The 18,893-nt window shown below is 44.5% G+C and overlaps 1 protein-coding gene across 1 annotated transcript in view; it reads right to left on the bottom strand.

Annotated features, from left to right (window-relative positions):
• Positions 1-13,929: 13,929 nt before the first annotated feature.
• Positions 13,930-18,893, bottom strand: part of LOC146176788 (cyclin-dependent kinase-like 4) — a 67,357-nt gene continuing 62,393 nt past the window's right edge. The window contains exons 8-10 of the mRNA XM_084581040.1: positions 16,808-16,867; positions 15,224-15,355; positions 13,930-14,121 (exon numbers count right to left, since the gene is read on the bottom strand). Of these exons, the coding sequence (XP_084437166.1) occupies positions 13,930-14,121; positions 15,224-15,355; positions 16,808-16,867 (384 nt within the window). The remainder of the gene's footprint in view (positions 14,122-15,223; positions 15,356-16,807; positions 16,868-18,893) is intronic.

Genomic DNA, 18,893 nt, shown 5'->3' with positions numbered 1-18,893 from the left:
ATCAACTCGAAAGTTGTCTGGTTCTCTATGTGCAGCGGAAGACACTATTGTGGTAGAACCAGACTAAAATGGCCAAATTTGCTTACACATACTGTCAATATACTAACAACTATAGAACGCGTTTCACCTAAGCTTTTAAGCATGTTTTATAATAGGCGTTTAGTGTCAGAAGAATTCTTTTTTGGCAGAATATTATCAGCGTCGCATGCATTATATTATAGCGAAAACATACAAACAGGCAAGATGGATACTGTATGGAATATGTAGTCTTTTACCAATTATTTCCATGCTTTATTAATTGAGAGACCTAAGTGTCAGTTTCAAATTTTCATAAATGTGATCTTTACCGCCCCTACAGCGCGAAGATATTCAACTCCACACTATGGCGACAGTGAAATTGAGCAGCCTTAGATAGTGCTAGCCACTGCTACGAATGCTCGTCGCATAGCGGGTCATCTCCCATGTGCTCGCCCGCTTGTCTCTCCAACCATTGAGCTGTGATAAGAGAACATGGGAAAGCTGCGCCACTGTGTGACGCGTACTTGTAGGCGTGGATAGCGTTCTCTGCAGCTGTGAAGGTGAATTTCGTCATAGTGCGAACCCAAAATTTATCGCGCTGTAGTGGTGAAGGGAATTGCGTTTTTGAAACTACAAAGATTGATTCAGATCGCTCCTGCATTTACCTTCAAGCTTCTCAAAACGTAAACAGGCCAACAGTAATAGTAAAATCAATTATTTCTATAATTCAGGCATAACGCCAGGTAACATACCCTAGCTCAATTCTGATACATATAACTATTGACAATGAATTCCATGCTCAACAAAGCGGTTTTCTAGCTCAAAATACTTAATCCTAGGATAAAATATTAGGAACTCAACTCTTTTTTACTTCAGATTGCAACTATATTTCTCATCACAGCGAAGGGAAACTGGGACTAAAAGAACCAAGGATCTGCAAAGGTCCCTGCCTCCAAAAAAAAAAAAAAAACAGTTCCAACAGGGATAATAAATACCTGAAATACATGCACGTAAAAGGCACTATACATAGCTTCAGTAGCAAGAATATACTGGTAATTGCATGCATTAAACATTTGTGTAATAGTACGTATCACTAAGAAGATACCCACAATGCTCAAAGTTTTAATTTAATGGTGATAAATGTGATCCTGGAGGGATACCCCTGTTTCTATAGAATAAATGTCTGGAACTTGGTGTAGTCAATTTGCACTCGGCTGTTCTGTTGGATAAGGATATTTTTATATAATTATATATTATGTCCGACTTTCAGCTCTAACACAAACAGAATTGCCACATATTTGATCTATTGAAAGTTTGTCAATCCCTAGGACTAGAATTGCTCTCGTCCTTTTGCTACGCCTTAGGTGAATAATTTCTTTCTAGATTTTCAGCATGGTAGGTTTGTGTAAATAGCTTTGCTCTGAAACCGAGAGGAAAAGTGCGCGCCTAATTCAAATGGGTAAAAGGACCAGTGCGTAGGTTCCCTATAATTGCTTTTTGAAAACATTAGATCAGATGCGAATCAAGAGTCTCATTTTTTCCCCGAACTGTTCCGAAAGTCAGCACAATTGCTGTTTCAGAAAAAAAAAATATCAAGGGCCGCCGTTTATACCAGAGTTTCTGGACAGCCGAAACATACCGCCTATGGCTAGTTACGCGGAATATGCTTGCATTGGCGAGCTGAGAAACTAACTTCGCAATATTGGGCATCTATTGGTATGGCTTCCCGAAAAGCGGTTTCGCGTCCTCGCCCGAAAGTGCAGAGTGTGAGCATTGACTGGTGTCTGTTCTCATAAACAAGGAATAAATTGTTTAGTATTCAAAAGGAACTAACAGTTTTATGCCGTTTTGCTTCGAGAAGGCTTGGGATTGAGGCTTTGGGGATTTAAATTTATTAGATCCTAGAACTGTCGGCGCAGAAAGATGAACAAAAAGCTTCAATGAAATGCACGAGTTGGGAGCTTGAGTCAAATTAAGGGGTCCTGTCACTACTGAGAGTTCGATATTCTTTACCGAAGTAGGATTTTTATCTAATCGACCTTCTAAAATATTGTGTTCTCTTTTCAGAACGAAACCCGGTGCCTCGTTTTGGTAACGTGGCGACGCGTTCACCTCCACTGCGTTGTCCGTTCGTCGTACAGAAAAGTAGTGGAAATCAAACGCAGTCAGGACTTGCATTTTGATACGGGGAAGAGAAAAATCACCTGAAGTTTATTCTTGGACGAAGCTGTTTTATTTTTCTGAGCATGTGTAACGCGTCTGGAAGTAACATGTGTTTGGAAATCTTAGACATTATAACAATATGCTACCACAGGAAACCAAAGCTCAAGTTCGGTCACACGACGGCAACGCCGAATTTTTCCCGTGGTGAAGAACTGAGTTTCCACGACGATGAAAGTGCGCCTGCCGAGGCAAACTAAAGGTACTTAGTATTGCACTGTCGTGGAGGTTTCCGAACGCCTGAAGCTAGCGCTCTTCCATTTTTCTGAATTTTCTATCGCTGTGAGCTATTTGTCATTTTGTCATCCTTCGGGATGGCGTGCGCACGACCCCTGCGCCCACCTGCCACCATCGAACATGCTGCGGCGTACTCGACGGGTCACCTTAACGTCGCGGACGTGGAGCTTCCAGGCTCGGCAGATGACTCCACAGTGACTGAGATGGATTCTGACAGCAGCTACACGCACGTACAATCACGCCGCCTGAAAAGGAAGCTGCGCCGAACATCAATAATGAGTGAGACACCAAAGAAGAATGCTGAAAAGCAAGGGATCTTTTCCGTGGCCTTCGTACCAACAACGGCAACGGCGAATCTGAACGTTATAAACAGACAGCACCTGACCCAGTTTTTCTGCCAGCTGGTTCCCGGTGAAGTTGACGAAGTCAGAATTAATCCGTGGAAGAATGTCCTGACCGTGGATGTCAAATCCCAGGCTACAGTGGACAAGCTGAAAGGAATTGGTGCGCTTGGCAACATGCCGGTCCGTTCCTTTCTTGCACATGGGAAAAAGACTACTGCGGGTGTAATCACCGACGTTGACCCCGAGATAAGGGAAAGCGATCTCTGTACGCTGATCAAACCTACGGCGCGCATTGTGGACGTTCATCGTTTCGGTCGCTCAAAGTGCGTTAAATTATTCTTTAAAACTGAATCCTTCCTGTCCCACGTTAAAGTGGGATGTGTGAGACACCCAGTTCGGATGTACGTTCCAAGACCTGTTCAGTGCCACAAATGCCACAAGATCGGACATGTGAGTGCCGTTTGTCGAAACGAGGTATCCTGCCGTCGATGCGGTGGTACGCATCCTCATGACACATGCCAGACGGAGACTATCAGGTGTGCGAACTGCTCGGGTACCCATGAAGCAACGGCTAAGGACTGTCCTAAAATTAGGAACGAAAGACAGACGTATACTAATGAAGATGGTGCGAGACAACTCGACTCATCAAGAAGCGGCTGCATCTATTCGTCGTAGCAAACACCGTTTCCTACGCCGACACAAGGAATCGGGAGGCAAGCCTAGCCTGGAAAAGTCAACTTCAGAGTTAACGTCAGCTCAGGTGCCACAACAGATTGAGTCTAATCCCGTTAAGAATACTCTTGCTGTAATGTCACAGGCAATGTCACAGGACAAGGATCAGACAGAAGCAGTTGTATTACCCACCGCCTTTGATGTTGAGTGGCCTGCTCTACTATCAAAGACCATCGCCAGGCCTCATCCCAGTTTGGTTGCCACACCTGCTGAAAATTCCGACAACCTCGACAGCCAGCAAGTGAAAGAAATGCTGAAACAGCTGGTTCGTTCAATGCGGGTGCTGCTCTGCAGCATCAATACGCAAACAGCAAAGTTTGCGGTTCAGTTTTTGGACGCATTTGAGCCGCTCTTGGCGGCATTGCAATAATTCACAATGGTGCAACAAACTAACGCCACCTCTGTAACGGTACACTTGCGCCGCAGTGTAGTGATGCAATGGAATGCCCGAGGCCTGCGTGGTCGGCAGAGTGACTTCCGACAGCGGGTACAGAAGTACCGCTTTCCCGTGATTGTGATCTGTGAGCCCAACATGCCGGCTGCTTTCCGCCTTTCTGAATATGTTCTGCTGTGGTCTCGAGAAGCAGACGAAACAAATAAAGTGCTGGTGTGCGTACGCCAAGACATTGCGCACGTCCGCCATGCTCTGCAGCCCCACAGCATGAACCACTACATTTGTTTGACATTAACCCTGAAAGGGCGAGTATGTTCTGTAATTGGCGCCTATATTCCACCGAGAGATGGCTTGGACAAGTCATATCTATTTTCAACAATCCAGTGCTGTACAGGTACTCGTATTATTGTGGGGGACTTTAATGCTCACCACCCTCAGTGGGGTAGTGCCATAATGAGCAATCGAGGAAGAGATCTGGCAGACTTTATGCATACGCAAGATCTCGTCAATATAAACGACGGCTCACCGACGTTTCTACGCGGAACAACCTACAGCAGCTGGTTGGATGTGGCGTTTGTTTCCAGAAGCCTCCATCCCTCTGTTTCTTGGTGTAGTGATGTGGAAACACATGGGAGTGATCACATACCAACGTACGTATGAATCAAGTGGTTTGCACCTGCCACTTCGCCTCGTGTGCAGTACACAGACTGGCACGCCTTTAGGGCATCTGTGGAGGTTTCCAGCGTGGACCTCCGGTCACCATCTCAAATAGAGGGCCTCATTACTTCCTCTCTAAGGTAGAACACTCGCTATGTTTGTGTGCCGATGTCAGTGTCCAGCATCGACGTGAAATTCGAGCGACTTCGCGCGACCCGTCGGCGAGCTGAAAGGAAGTAGAGAAGAACGAAATCCGCGCAAGATCTCGCACTTTCTCACAAAGCTAAACGATACGTTCTACACCACCTGGAGAGGTTAGGACGACAACGTTGGAGGCCGTTCTGCTCATCACTGGATCCCCTTAAGCCCCTGTCGCGTATCTGGCATGTTGCAAAAAGCTTGCGCACACCTCCGCGAGAAAGGCACCCTTTTCGTGCCCTGGCCCTTTATCAAAGCCGCAAAGAGGTTGACATAGCTGAAGGTTTTTGTAAAATGGTTGTGGGCAAAACCAGGCACAGTTACCTATTTCAGAGGTTTTCGCGCCACCTCCGCCGAATGATCAATACGACGTGCCCTTTACAATAGCTGAATTATACGCCGCTCTTGCTTCTTGTCGGCATTCATCTGCACCTGGTCCCGATGGGATTACTTATACAACCTTATCAAACCTAGGCAAGGATGGCCGAACTGCACTACTTAATTACTTCAATTATATATGGGATTCTAGTACTGTTCCTGAACACTGGAAGATTAGCCGCCTGGTTGCTCTTTTGAAGCCTGGAAAGCCTCCTCTCGAACTTGCCTCATACCGGCCAGTTGCCCTAGCAAGCTGTGTTGGAAAAGTTATGGAGCGAATGGTGCTGACAAGACTAGAGTGGTATCTAGAGAGTAATGATCTTTATCCGAATATAATGACTGGATTTCGCCGCGGACGCTCTTCCATTAATAGCGTCATCGACCTTGTGGCGACAGTAGAACACGGAAAGCGTCACCGTCGACTAGTAGGTGCTGTCTTTTTAGATATAAAGGGAGCTTACGACAACATCCTACATGATGCTATTCTTAATGCACTTGACGACATGGGAGTTGGTGGCCGGCTATACTTGTGGATTGTAAGCTACCTCAGTGGCCGCTCTGTTTACATGACTACGCCAGAAGGAGATACTACCCGCTTTCAGGTCGGTCATGGAGTTCCATAGGTAGGAGTCCAAGCCCAACTTTATTTAACGTTACGCTAATTGGCCCGGTGAGTGAACTACCAGCTAACATAAGTGCATATGCTGACGATATCTGCATCTGGGCCTCTGGTTCGACGCGCCCACAACTACGTGCGAGATTGCAACGAGCTGTGTCATCGACATCGATGTACTTACGGCGTCAAGGTTTATACGTAGCGGCAGAAAAGTGTGCAGTGATTGCGTTTACGGGGAAATGTGTCAGCCGCTACCCGATTACCCTTCATGGAGTCGTATTACCATACGTCTCCAGGCACAGATTCTTGGGAGTAATTATTGACCACCGACTATCTTGGTCGAAAAATGTTACTATGGAGAAGAAAAGGCTAATTAATTTTTGCCATGTACTTCGTTACATAGCTGGCATCAAATGGGGTCCAACTGCGCACTAATTATTACGGCTTTACGAGACCCTGTGTATCTTTACGAGCACTTACAAGACGCAGTTTTCACCCACTCAGCAAGATTCTGGATGAAAGGCCGGACTGCAGTTTTACAAGTGCACTCCGCTGCCATCAGTCGCAAGTACCGACAGGATATGCCCTCCCATATCGTCCCGCCCAACCACCTTGGACGATGGATAAACCTTTGGTGCACCTTCGTGTTTCCGGAATACTAAAGAAATCAGTGGTGCCAATTAGTGGACTCAAACAACTTACTCTGGCGCACATCCTCATTATATTCAAGTATACACCGATGGATCCTTGTCAGCACAGGCATTCGCTGCAGCTGTGGTCACTCCAACTAAGAAAACGGCTCTCCATTTCCTTTTGGGACATACCTCTACATCAACCGCTGCTGAACTTGTAGCCATTCGAGAAGCTATTCGCTACATATGTGGGAAACCACCTCAAAAATGGTGTATATTCACGGACTCAAAAACTGCATTACAAATTTTGGAAAACTTCTTACGCCACACTGCCTATCAGTCCCTGGCACTAAACATTATGGAGCTCCTCACATCTGCCCAGCTGCAAGGCCACAGGATAATATTTCAATGAATCCCTGCCCACTGCGGGCTCCATGGGAATGAACAAGCCGATGTTGAAGCGAAAAGCGCTCTCATCAATGGCCTACAAACAGCTGTGCCTTTTTCAAGAGGTGACACGACGTGCCTTCTTACAAGTTGTATGAATAATGCTACAGCATCTTACTGGGCCCAGCCCGACGCCCGACACAATCGTCTAAGAAGGCTCGATCAAACATTAAAATTTTATGTTCCGTGCAATATTCCGCGTCATCAGGCATGCTTACTACATTACATAGACTTCGTTTAAACGTGGCTTTCACGCACAAGTACTTACATTTAAGTGGACAGGTGGACTCGCCGGAATGTTCAACTTGTGGCATCCCACAGACTGTGGAGCATATATTATTGGTGTGCCCAGCGTATGCGCGCGAAAGTAGTGTACTAGCGGCTTCCTTGAAGCGTTTAGACAAGAGGCCTCTGTCGGAGGAACTGCTGCTGGGCGCTTGGAAGGACAAGGGGAAGGGTGTCCAGGCAGTGCGTGCTCTTTGCCGCTTTTTGTGCGCCAGCGGACTTGATTCGCGCATGTAAAACAAGCTACTCTGTCTGTATAAGTATTTTATATGCCTTCTCCCACATCGTCACCCATCGTGACCTTCTTTCTTCTCTCCTTCCCCTTCCCCAGTGCAGAGTAGCCGGCCAGATTTCAATTATTCCGGCCAACCTCTCTGCCTTTTCCTTTAAATAAATACATCTATCTATCTATCGATGAAGTCGTGAGCTCTGCTGTGTAGGGCTATCCAAGAAAGACAGGCCACGGCAGAGAGTTCTGACAAAATGTGATTCACTGGAGAAGGTAATGGCAACCCACTCTAGTATTTCCTGCCAAGAAAACCCTATGGCCAGTGACATTAGCATTAATGATATGGCGCCGGAAGATGAGCCCCCCAGGTTGGAAGGCGTCCCACATGTCACTAGGGATGAACAAAGGGCGATTCCTAGTAGCGCCAGGATGAATGAAGCGGCTGGGCTAAAGCCAAAAGGACGCTCAGTTGTGGATGTGTCGGGAAGCGACCGGAAAGTCCGATGTTGCAAAATATATATAACATAGCGCCATGGAATGTAAGATCTATGACGCAAGGTAAACTGGATGTCGTCAAGCAAGAAATGGACATATTGAACATTGATATCATGGGTATCAGTGAGCTCAAGTGGACCGGAAATTTTTTTTAATTGATTCACAAGAAAGGAACGGTGCAGTATCCGTCACACTTACTCTGTGGACCCCTGAACCGCGCCGTAAGGGAAGGGATAAGAGTGGGAGTGAAAGTGGAAAGAGAGAAAGGGGAGCCGAAGTGGAGGGCTACGGAGTAATTTCGACCACCTGGGGATGTTTAACGTGCGCTGACATCGCACAGCACATGAACGCCACTTCGTTTCGCCTCCATCGACCGGAATGGAAGAATTTATTTCCGGCGACCATTATGTCTTTTATTGTGGGCACGAATACAGAAGGAATGGGGTCGCTCTCATAGTAAAGAGAAGAATGGGCAAAGCAGTGCTAGGGTGCAACCCCAAAAACGACCGAATGAATTCACTTCGGATACAAGGTCACCCTATTAACATAACAGATATCGAAATGCACCAAACACTACTGCTAAGAAGCTAACGTTGAGAGATTTTATGCTGACCTGCAATGCCTTTTAGACTGCACTCCATCATCAGAAGTCATTTTTCTCAGTGGAGACCGGAATGCTAAGGTGGTTAGTGAAGAAATATCCGGAATTACAGACACGTTCGGTCTTGGTGAGCCAAATCAAGCTGGGCAGAGGCTAGTAGGGTTTTCTCAAGAAAACAACCTGACCATAGCGAATACTCATTTTCAACCGCACAAGTGGCGCCTGTGCACATGGACTACACCGGATAATCTGCACAGGAATCAGATTGATTATATTCTTTGCCGGCAGAGATGAAGAAGCGCTATACAAGCAGTAAAAACAAGGCCTGGGGCCGACTGTGGCACCGGTCATCAGCTTCTTGTTGCCAAATTTAAGCTCCGATTCAGGAAAAAGCAGAAAACGAGAAGGCCTTTCAGGTATTATAAGGATCAAATTCTATCAGAATATGCTGTGGAAGCGAGGAATCGATTTCAAGAATTAGATCTAATAAAAGTAGTTGCTACTGAGGTAGTTCCAAAGCAAAAGAAATGCAAGAAAGCAAACTGGTTATCTCAAGAGGCTTTGCAAATAGCTGAGGAAAGGAGGATGGCAAAACTTATGGGGGAAAGAGAAATATACAAGGTTCGCAATGCGGATTTTCAGAAAATAGCAAATAGAAATAAGAATGCCTGCGTAAACATACAGTGCCAAGCAGTTGAGGACAACAGCCAATTAAGGAACACAAGAGCTCTGTATAAGACAATCAAAGATATCAAAGGAAGCTTCTGTGCTAAGATGGGCGTGATAAAGGACAAACGAGGCAAGGACCTCGCTGAAGCCTCAGAGATAAAGAAGAGGTGGCAGGAATACACAGAAGAACTGTACAAGAAGGACCCGGACGTGCAAACCCAACATAAGACGGTTGTGATTACTGATCTCGAGCCGGGCGTCCTGATGAGTGAAGTTGAATGGGCCTTAGCCAGCCTTGCTAAGAACAAAGCTAGCGGAATTGATGGCATTCCAGCTGAGTTGATTCAAAACCTCAACCATGATGCTGTTAACTTTCTGTCTACATTATGGGCACAGGATTGGAGGAGGTCAGCTTACATCCCCTTTCCAAAAAAAAGCAGCGGCAAAGATTGTTCCAACTACCGCACGATCGCGCTTATTTCGCATGCTAGCAAGGCGATGTTGAAAATCCTCCAAGGTAGGCTGCAGCAGTATGTGGATCGGGAGCTGCCGGATGTGCAATCTGGGTTTTCAAGGACAGAGGAACTAGAGTCCAGATTGCCAGCCTTTGCTGGTTCATGGAAAAAGGAAGAGGGTTCCAGAAACCTGTCTAATTCTGCTTTATTGATTATGCGAAAGCGCTTGACTGCGTACATCACAGCATATAGTGGCAAGCTCTCCAAGAGATGGGAGTTCCAATTCACCACATCTGTCTCCTAAGGAACCTGTATGAAAGGCAAGAGGCCACAGTCAGAACTGGGCAGGGTCTTACTGATTGGTTTCCGATTGAGAAAGGAGTAAAACAAGGCTGCATACGGTCGCCCTGCCTATTTAACCTATATGCTGAGTGCATCATGAGGAAGGCCGGTCTGGATGAGTCTTCAGCTAGAGTGAAGATTGCTGGAAAACGTATCAATAACCTTAGATACGCGGATGATACCACTTTATTGGCAGAAAGTGAAGAGGAACTCAAGAGACTCCTGAAGCCCGTTCAAGAAGAGAGTGAGAAGTTTGGGCTTAAACTGAACATTAAAAAGACAAAGATGATGGCGTCTTGCCCTGTCAAGTCCTGGAGCATCAAGGGACAAGAAGTGGAAGCTTTGACAGATTTTTTCTTCTTGGGCTCCAAGGTGCTATGGTATTTCCAGTTGTGATGTATGGATGCGGGAATTGGACTGTGAAGAAGGCTGACCGCCGAAGAATTGACGCGTTTGAACTGTGGTGCTGGCGGAGACTCTTTAGAGTTCCTTGGACTGCCAGAAGATCAAATCAGTCGATATTGCCGACCATAAACCCTGACTGTTCATTGGAGGGTAAAGTTCTAAAGTTAAAGCTCAGCTACGTTGGTCATCTGATGAGAAGGGAGGAGTTGCTGGGGAAAGAATTGATGTTGGAAAAGGTTGAAGGTCATCGGAGAAGAGGTAGGCAGCGAACGCGATGGTTTATCTGGCATCCTCGAGGCGCTGCAGATGAAGTTATGTGATGTAAGCAAGATAGTGAGAGACCGGAAAGCGTGGCGTGATATGGTCCATAGGGTCGCAAAGAGTCGGACAGGAGTGAATGACTGAACTGAACTGAACTGGTGTGTAGTAAGCTGGCACAACAGTACACGTGACAGCAATGGACGAGACCCGCCGGGGAAACGATACCATATACTTTATCCGCTCCTCCGCACGGCCCGTTCTTCAACCAAGAGATCACTTAACACAGTGTGTCATTTTGTGTGGAAACAAAATAAGAGAACTTCTGTTTTCTCCCTGAGATTAGGAACGTTGCAAAGTTGACCAAGATGGCTTGGAACCAGATGTTTATATGCTATACTACCAAACATAGAAAATTAAGGACACTGAGGGGTATGCGGAGCCTCGCTGCTCGAGCGTGACTGGGTGAAACGTTCACTACTAGCCAGTGTCATTGGGACCTGCCGCCATTTTGCCTCTTTATTTCCACAGAGACCGAGGTAATGGCTTCTTAGAACAATTCCTCCCGGTTGGACAACAGTTTTTCTCACAAAATGAATTATAATTTCCGCACATTGTTCGGTTGCGAAAACACGTCGCACACGCAATCAATGCACAATCACCCTTGTGGCTTGACGACACTCACATAAATATTCCATTCGAGCCGCCAGTTTTATGAGTGAAAAGCTATATAATTAATGAATTAGTGGCGTGCAAGAAGAGAATATCAATTGAAACAACTTAGAGATATTGTACGCCTAGGTTCGCTGAGCATAAAGGTAGTGCGACTCATAAAGCCTGAGTGGAGTTCATCCCAGGACTGGTACTACGCATGTCTCAATTTCTTATCATGCTCTTCAGCTAAGTACCATCCTTCAACGTTCAGAAATACCGGTTTCACAATCTGTACTTGTTTGTTTGTAACCTGTGCATAATATGATTAAACACGTTCGTAATATAATAAACCCTACCGTATATACGTGAAACGAAACGTCTCAAAAAGACAATCAGTGAGTGCTCCATAACGTTTCACAGTGCTAGAAGTACTTTACATATCCTAAACACAATCAATACGACAACATACATTCATAAACGATACTCTCGAGGCGCAGTTCGTAAACGCTGGTTTGTCCACTTTGGAAACACATTTCACGTTCAGATGTGCCTCACTGGCGTCAGCTGTCTTTACAAAGTAAATGTGCTATAAATAAATGCCTTCTCTGTGCTTGCTTAGCGGAAATACGTGGCAAAGTGTCAATAGTCTTGAAAGCGCAAAGCAGCCGGTGATTACGACGCTGTGGATGCACGAGCCGCACGCAGCGAGCCCAGCAACCGTTGCCCAAGTTTTTACTTTTCTGCCGCAGATGCCGCTGTGCATTTGAAGCCGCCGCCTAGCTCTCCCAAGCTTTGGATGCCTATTACAACATCTTCGACTTACCGACGAGCATGCACTCCACTTGTGAACATTTTCAGGAAGAGGCTTCTGCAGAATTCCTGATCGTTCCAATTTTCCTTTGGCAGGCCATTTGCTTCCCTTTTCTAAACATAACTTCATTCTCATGCCTTCATTCTTTGTCAGCGAACACTCTTGGCACTGAAGGGCACATATGAAACAAACTTGTATACTAAAAACTCCGCAGAAAAAATTTACATGCGTGTTTTCGCCAGAATATTTTCGAGGCAGATAACACTATCGCACTGAAGTAAAAAAAAAAAAAAGAAACAGACTGCGTCTACCCCGGTCTTTGATCATCTACAAAAATCATGAGACCACAGCAATAGCCAGCTACCTGCCGACTAAACGACCACAAAGTTAACTCTCAGGAGACAGGCAAGTGTAAATATGAGATAAAGGTTGAATTTATTTTCTGCTTTTTGGTGCAGCTGAGACACGGTACATGGCGTTGACAATAGCACTTCTGCAGAACTCTTTACAAGCACGAAAAATTGAAATTGCTCTAGTGGTCCCTTTCGTAAATGTGTTTTGTTGTCTTGCACCCCGCTGCTATTCCCTTTCATGTGAAAACCTCGTGCTTCTACGGTGATGACACACATCCTCTAAAACAATGTCTGTAGTTCTGTGAAAGTATCAGAAATACTGGCGACACAGTTTCAAGAAATGTGCGCCCTTGACGTCTCTCTACAAAATAGTTGCCATTACTATGCCATTATTATAGCAAAATCTCCCATTTCTTTTCTGTTTAATGTACACCAGCTGTCTTGCGCAAATTGAGCGCGCCCGTGCACGTATGCGTATTTTCTTGTCTTCTATAGTGTGTCCCACCTCTCATTGCACGTTCTCATCCATTTTTATGTACTCTATGCTTGAAATTAATAATCTACAGCTGCACTATTCAAGGCACAGTGCAATCTGATTGCAATAAATCCCGTAAAATCATTTTTCATTTATCGTTTATTGAAATCGACCTTCTGTTGAGAGCACCCACTTCAGAAAGTGCTTGCAGCGTCATAAATGAAATTCCCAATTCAATTCATTACATTTTTTATAAAAGTACACTCCTGCTCCTTCAATAACCATTGCATCTTATCATTTGAAGGCCGCTAATTGGCCGGGCGAACAAGTAGGCTATTCATTAGCGAAAATGGTATTTTATTCTCGGGCAAATATATTATTTAGTGCCCCATCTAATACCACTCGAGGGAACAGAGGAGCAGATATGGCGTGACGCAAAACATTTGAGGGAAGTTTAAAATGCTTAAAATTGAATCTGCAGATATTTTCAGTTAAACAATTAAACGAAATAAAATGGGACAAATCCCGAAAGAGCCTTGAATTGTTATCCATATCTTTTGGCTACTATTTTTCTTTTGCACACTTTCTTGAGTAGACTCCGAACTCCAGGTGGCTATTCTCTATACATTTCATACTCGATCAGGACAGCCAGCATGGTTTGAAAATTAGACGGTGCATGGGAAAAATTGCCGCTCCGTTTCTTTGCCACAAAACATCACCAATATGTTCTCACTGTTTAGACTTACCTGCCAGACGCGTTCACGTTCAGGGGTGTGAAGAAGACCATTTACAATGGTGCCCCACTTCTAGTTAAAAAGTCCTTTTTGAAGCTTTACACGATCAATCACCGACCACGCTCGTTCATAACAATGTTCACAAGCACAAAACTGTCTTTTCTGCAGCGAGGCTCATGTGGCAGAGAATACGCGTCACATCTGTAGTGTGTTTGCACCCTGTGCTACTTCCAGGACCATCCGGTGAAGGACTTTGGGACAGAGTGGTACAGCGTCCCAGGACCCAGGCGTCAAATATTGGGGAGATGGTCGAACTTCCGCGACGACGACTGTTGGTGCGGATGCGGGTGCAAGTTCGGCTGGTTTTGCTGTGGCAGCGAATGACGAGAGTGTAGATTCGACGCCCGGACGTCCGGTGTGGGATAACCACTTCCAGAATGGCCAGGAAGGTGGGGAAAAAGAGACTGATGCTGAGTCCCATTCTGAGCGTAACGCACACCCAGCACAGTAGCCGACAGTGAAGCCATATACACGATAGTGTGACGTTTCAAGATAATTCCGTTACCAGGACAATATCGGTAGCACAGAAAGCAATGCCATATTAAAGACGGAGAGGAAAGATAGGATCAGTTATTTAGCACCAAATACAGTTTTGTTTAACAGTTTGTTAATGAGGAAAAGCCATTCAGTTCGGTGCATTCCAATTGTTTCCCAATAGTTCAGAGCGAAAAATATATTAGTGAAGGTCAGAGGTGGCGGTAAAATTTGCACAAGACGAAGATCATGAAACGTTCGATGTAGCGGCATCATTTCATCGTTGGCGTGATAGGTTGATGTGACAGATATGTGGGTGCAAGTTTTTTCATTTTCGACCAGGAAACAGTAACAGATGTCCGTGGAAAACACAGCAGGCGGATTCCCAGCATTTGACGCATGAAAAGACAAGAGGAGGGAGGGGAGTGGGGGAGTAAGGAGAGTGATATTATGGAGCATATTGAGGCAAGGACAACTCTGGGAACATCAATAATATCGAGAATGTTTTAATTTGTAGAATTAAGGTTTGTCTTGTGAAAAATTGTCTTATAGGTCGTTTCATGCTAAAGCATATTCTTAGGAGTATGCAATGAGCAAAGTATAATACCGACCCTAGTGAAAAACACCGTGTGAGTCACAATAACCTCATACAGATTTCTCATACTAAACTCATAAAAATCTAATTAATTCTCATGTTTCTCATATATGATGATTGAGTTTAGTATGAGATTATATGAGATCTGAATGAGATTAGTATGAGTTTAGTATGAGAATTTGTATGAGGTTATTGTGACTCATAATGTTTTTTCACTAGGGGAGGGGGGCATTTATTATTTCAACAGACCTTCCCCTGGAAGAACCTTGTTCATTTTAAAACGAGGCAGTGCATGCCTTTTTACTGCTGAATGCAGGAGCTTTTGCTTGAATTCAAATTTTTATGTGTCAAATAAAAGCTTTTCGCAGAGAAACGTTGAATAAAACAGCTCAGATGCTGCCTTAGAGTCTACCGACTACTCGAACTGTATAGCGAGGTGGAAGACATCACGGTACCTTAGATTTCTCCCTCCGTATTCGAACATTGTCCTCGACGTCCACTTCAGGAACTTTGCAGTCGGCAAGGTAAGGGTGCTTGAGCAGCTGCTCGCATGTCCACCGCTTTGCAGGATCCTTGTCCAAGCACTTCTGCATTCATCATCATCCGACGATGGCATACAGCAGTTGATTTACAATAAAGCAAATTTCAGAAAAGAATCTGCTATGTTTGTTCATGGCACAACGCAATTGTCTGTAGAGATGCCAAGGATCTATCGATATATGCTTCCGAATGACAAATTGCGTGCAGCAAAATATTGAGCATTATGCCGCAAGATAACAAACAACTCAAATTCCGGCATTCATCTCATTCTCTAAGCTCTGAACCAAAAGCGTCGGGCAGCCGGAAAAATTCTAAACATTTATAAACATTATTACTTGCAAAAATAACAGCCTTCTCGAGTAGCATAAATGTTGAGTGCTTGCTACTTAATACTAATTCTTCCTATCGGCAAATATCATTCTGTGGATTTTGGTTCAATTTAGGTCTATTCTAATAATGCACGCCTTATTAATCGAATAGCTTTCTCGAATGGCGGGAAATAATTGTAACAGCCGTAAAGTGAAACAAGTTTCATCCGAAAAATATCTGCCTAGGCTAGTTAATGGAACAAAAAGAGCTTTCGACACTAACAGAAAAGCAATAGCTATTCCTGCCTTCGTAGGTAATTTGTTTGAAATTCAATTGGATAATATAAGGGCGCGGTTATCCGGACCGATTCAAAGTGCATTATTAAAGTCTTGTTGTGCTCCCCATCATGTAACACCGTTCTAAATTACCCCATCAGAACTTCAGGAATACCCTTTAAAAATGTGTAACTTTTTCACACTCTGTACTTACATCATGTGCTCCCTCCAGTTAAATAATTCTTTTAAGTTACTTGAGGCACATTACTTTTTTCTTCAGTAAGGAACAGTTAATCATATCAAACGCCATTGAAAGCTACAGGATCCAAGAAAAGATTCGAAAAATCTATCAGTTACTTGAGTTGATATTACTCGCTGAGCCTGAGAGTGTTTTTTACGAGCCTAAAGCTGAGATAAAAACCAGGGCTATCCAACTTGCCCCGACCTGTGAATTTCAGGTAAATCATTTCCAGTTGTCAAAGAATCGCTTTATTAAACGACAAAATACACTTCTGCGGCCTTTGCTGCATAATATATTCAAGAGACTTTTGATGCGCGTACAAGAGGGTCAAATTCTAAAGTTAAAGCTCAGCTACTTTGGTCATCTGATAAGAAGAGAGGAGTCGCTGGAGAAAGATTTGATGTTGAGAAAGGTTGAGGGTCACCGGAGAAGGGGTAGGCCGCGAACGCGATGGTTAGATGACAACCTCGAGGCACTGCAGACGAAGTTATGTGATGTTAGGAAGATAGTGAGAGACCGGAAAGCGTGGCGTGACATGGTCCATAGGGTCACGAAGAGTCGGACACGACTGAACGACTGAACTGAACTCAACTGATATTCGTACATATCGGCAGCGCACAATGAAATAACGAGAATATGATCCTTGGCTGCTTTCGGCATACTGGTGTGCTTACCTTCAAGAAATCGATTCCGACCGAGTCCACGGTTGCCGGTATTGCAGACTGCAGAGATTCCTGCACGAAAGAGATAATAGAAATGATTTTTTTATACCTTTGGCACCTACAACGCATCATTAAACAAACGTTTACTTCCTTACTTTTAATTGAATGAAACGAGTGAATTGTTACCTTAATATTTTGCTAGCTTCTTTGTACGGTGAAATATAATAAAAATATCGATAAAATCACCATTATAAAGCAATCGGTAAGAAGCGAATTAGTAACATTTAGCATTTGCTCCTTTTCATGCAGCTAGTAAGTTCCGTAGAGAGCAACTGGAAGGCCGAGGGATAGATGACAGTTCTGCGTCCACAAATTTCATTTTATTCAAGCACGAGGGGCACCTGAAGGCATGCGAGGGGCATGTGAAGTAGAAATTACTGTATGTGGACTTTAAGAGACTTGCCCGCGCCTACTTTTATTCATACAAATATATTGGCAAATGATTCATATTTGGAGTGTGATGATCTGAAAATCTGTGGTGCGAAAACCCTTTTGTAGTGAGTTCACAGCTGTGCTCAACCATCTCCTGTTCAATATTGACCTTAAACATATAACAAGAAACCTTCCACGAGGAGTACGCATAACAATTTTTGCAGATGATATTTGTATCTGGAGTGTATCAAGTTTGCTTTATACTACACAACAACGAATTCAGAGAGCGTTACTGGACATCTCAATGTACATTGCTCCTCGTAGTCTTCGTCTGTTATCAGAAAAGAGTGTGGCTATGGCTTTCACACGAAAAAAAAAATGACAAAATACCCGCTCCTTTTGGGTATGTACTATCACACCGATTCCCAGGTGTCATGATTGACAGTAACCTCTCTTGGGTACCTGAGAATGAAAACCTCCGCGAGAGAATTGCTGCAGTGAAACAAGTTTTCAGATTCATGGCGAGAACACGATGGGGCAACAACTGACGGTCGAAGGCACTGCTTGAAAAGGCCTACGTTGAAGGAGCGTTACACTGCTATTTACCGATGCTCCGAAGATTAAGTCCAGCAAGCCAGAAGATTCTTGAAGCTGCGAGGAACACTGCTTGCGAATATGCCTTGGCCTCCCAAAGGGAATCATGAGGAATACTTGCAGAAGAATGTATCCCGCTAGATTTAATTGCCGCCTAATAAACTATGCGCACCCGTTTCCGACATGTCCTTCAAGGGAAGAAGCATTTCTTAAACCCTGTCCACATAACTCAATGTGACTGGCTTTGGTCAAGCTATAAAGCTTCTGCTCCTCCCTTATATTATTCAGCCACGAAATCTACTACCACTCCTCTTTCCACCATAGACATTATCGTCTCAAAAGAGGAATATGTATGTTCCTGGTGTGGATGCGAAGAGCAGCTTGCCACGGGCAGCACTTCTGCAAGACGCTCTCGCCTACTTAGCTAAAGAATATACACAGTACACCCACATATTCACCGACAGTTCAACTATTCAAGGCACTTCTTCATGTGGCCTTTATGTACCCTCAACAAACCATGTCCTATCTTACCGGCTGCAGCGGAAACATCATCTACGACAGCTGAGCTCCATGGCATCAACGAACCTGTTTCCTATATCCTGCGGCAGACCCCCAACCAATGGGTTATATTCAAGGATATCAGAGCATCTTTGTAAATCATGCATATGCGGCTGAAGAAAACCAATCATTAGTCTGTTTCCTCTGACATTGCGTGTCTGTATTGTTTTCAGTGGATACCAGCCAACTGTGGCATTAAAGCCAATGAAAAAGTCGATGAAACGGCTCCTAAAGACCATAAACATCAAATATATATTCGGACCTACCTCACGAAATCTCATGCATCCCAACTGGCTAAAATATTTGCTACCGTAGCAAAGTATCGACGTTGTTGCTTGCCAACAAATCACTACCAATTTCTTTACTTGATTGACCAACATCTGAGGTCAGGACTCCCTCCGTAATTTCCTCGCCAACAAGAAACTCTTTACCACCGACACCGCCTGAACTGTGCATATACAAATGGCTTGCAATACCATTTTGATCAAATGAACAGTCCGCTTTGTGACAGCTG

This window comes from Amblyomma maculatum, chromosome 10 (genome assembly GCF_055883805.1).
Source record: "Amblyomma maculatum isolate TAMU_Amacu chromosome 10, ASM5588380v1, whole genome shotgun sequence".
NCBI lineage: Eukaryota > Metazoa > Arthropoda > Arachnida > Ixodida > Ixodidae > Amblyomma > Amblyomma maculatum.
This window is presented reverse-complemented; position numbering and strand designations above follow the sequence as displayed.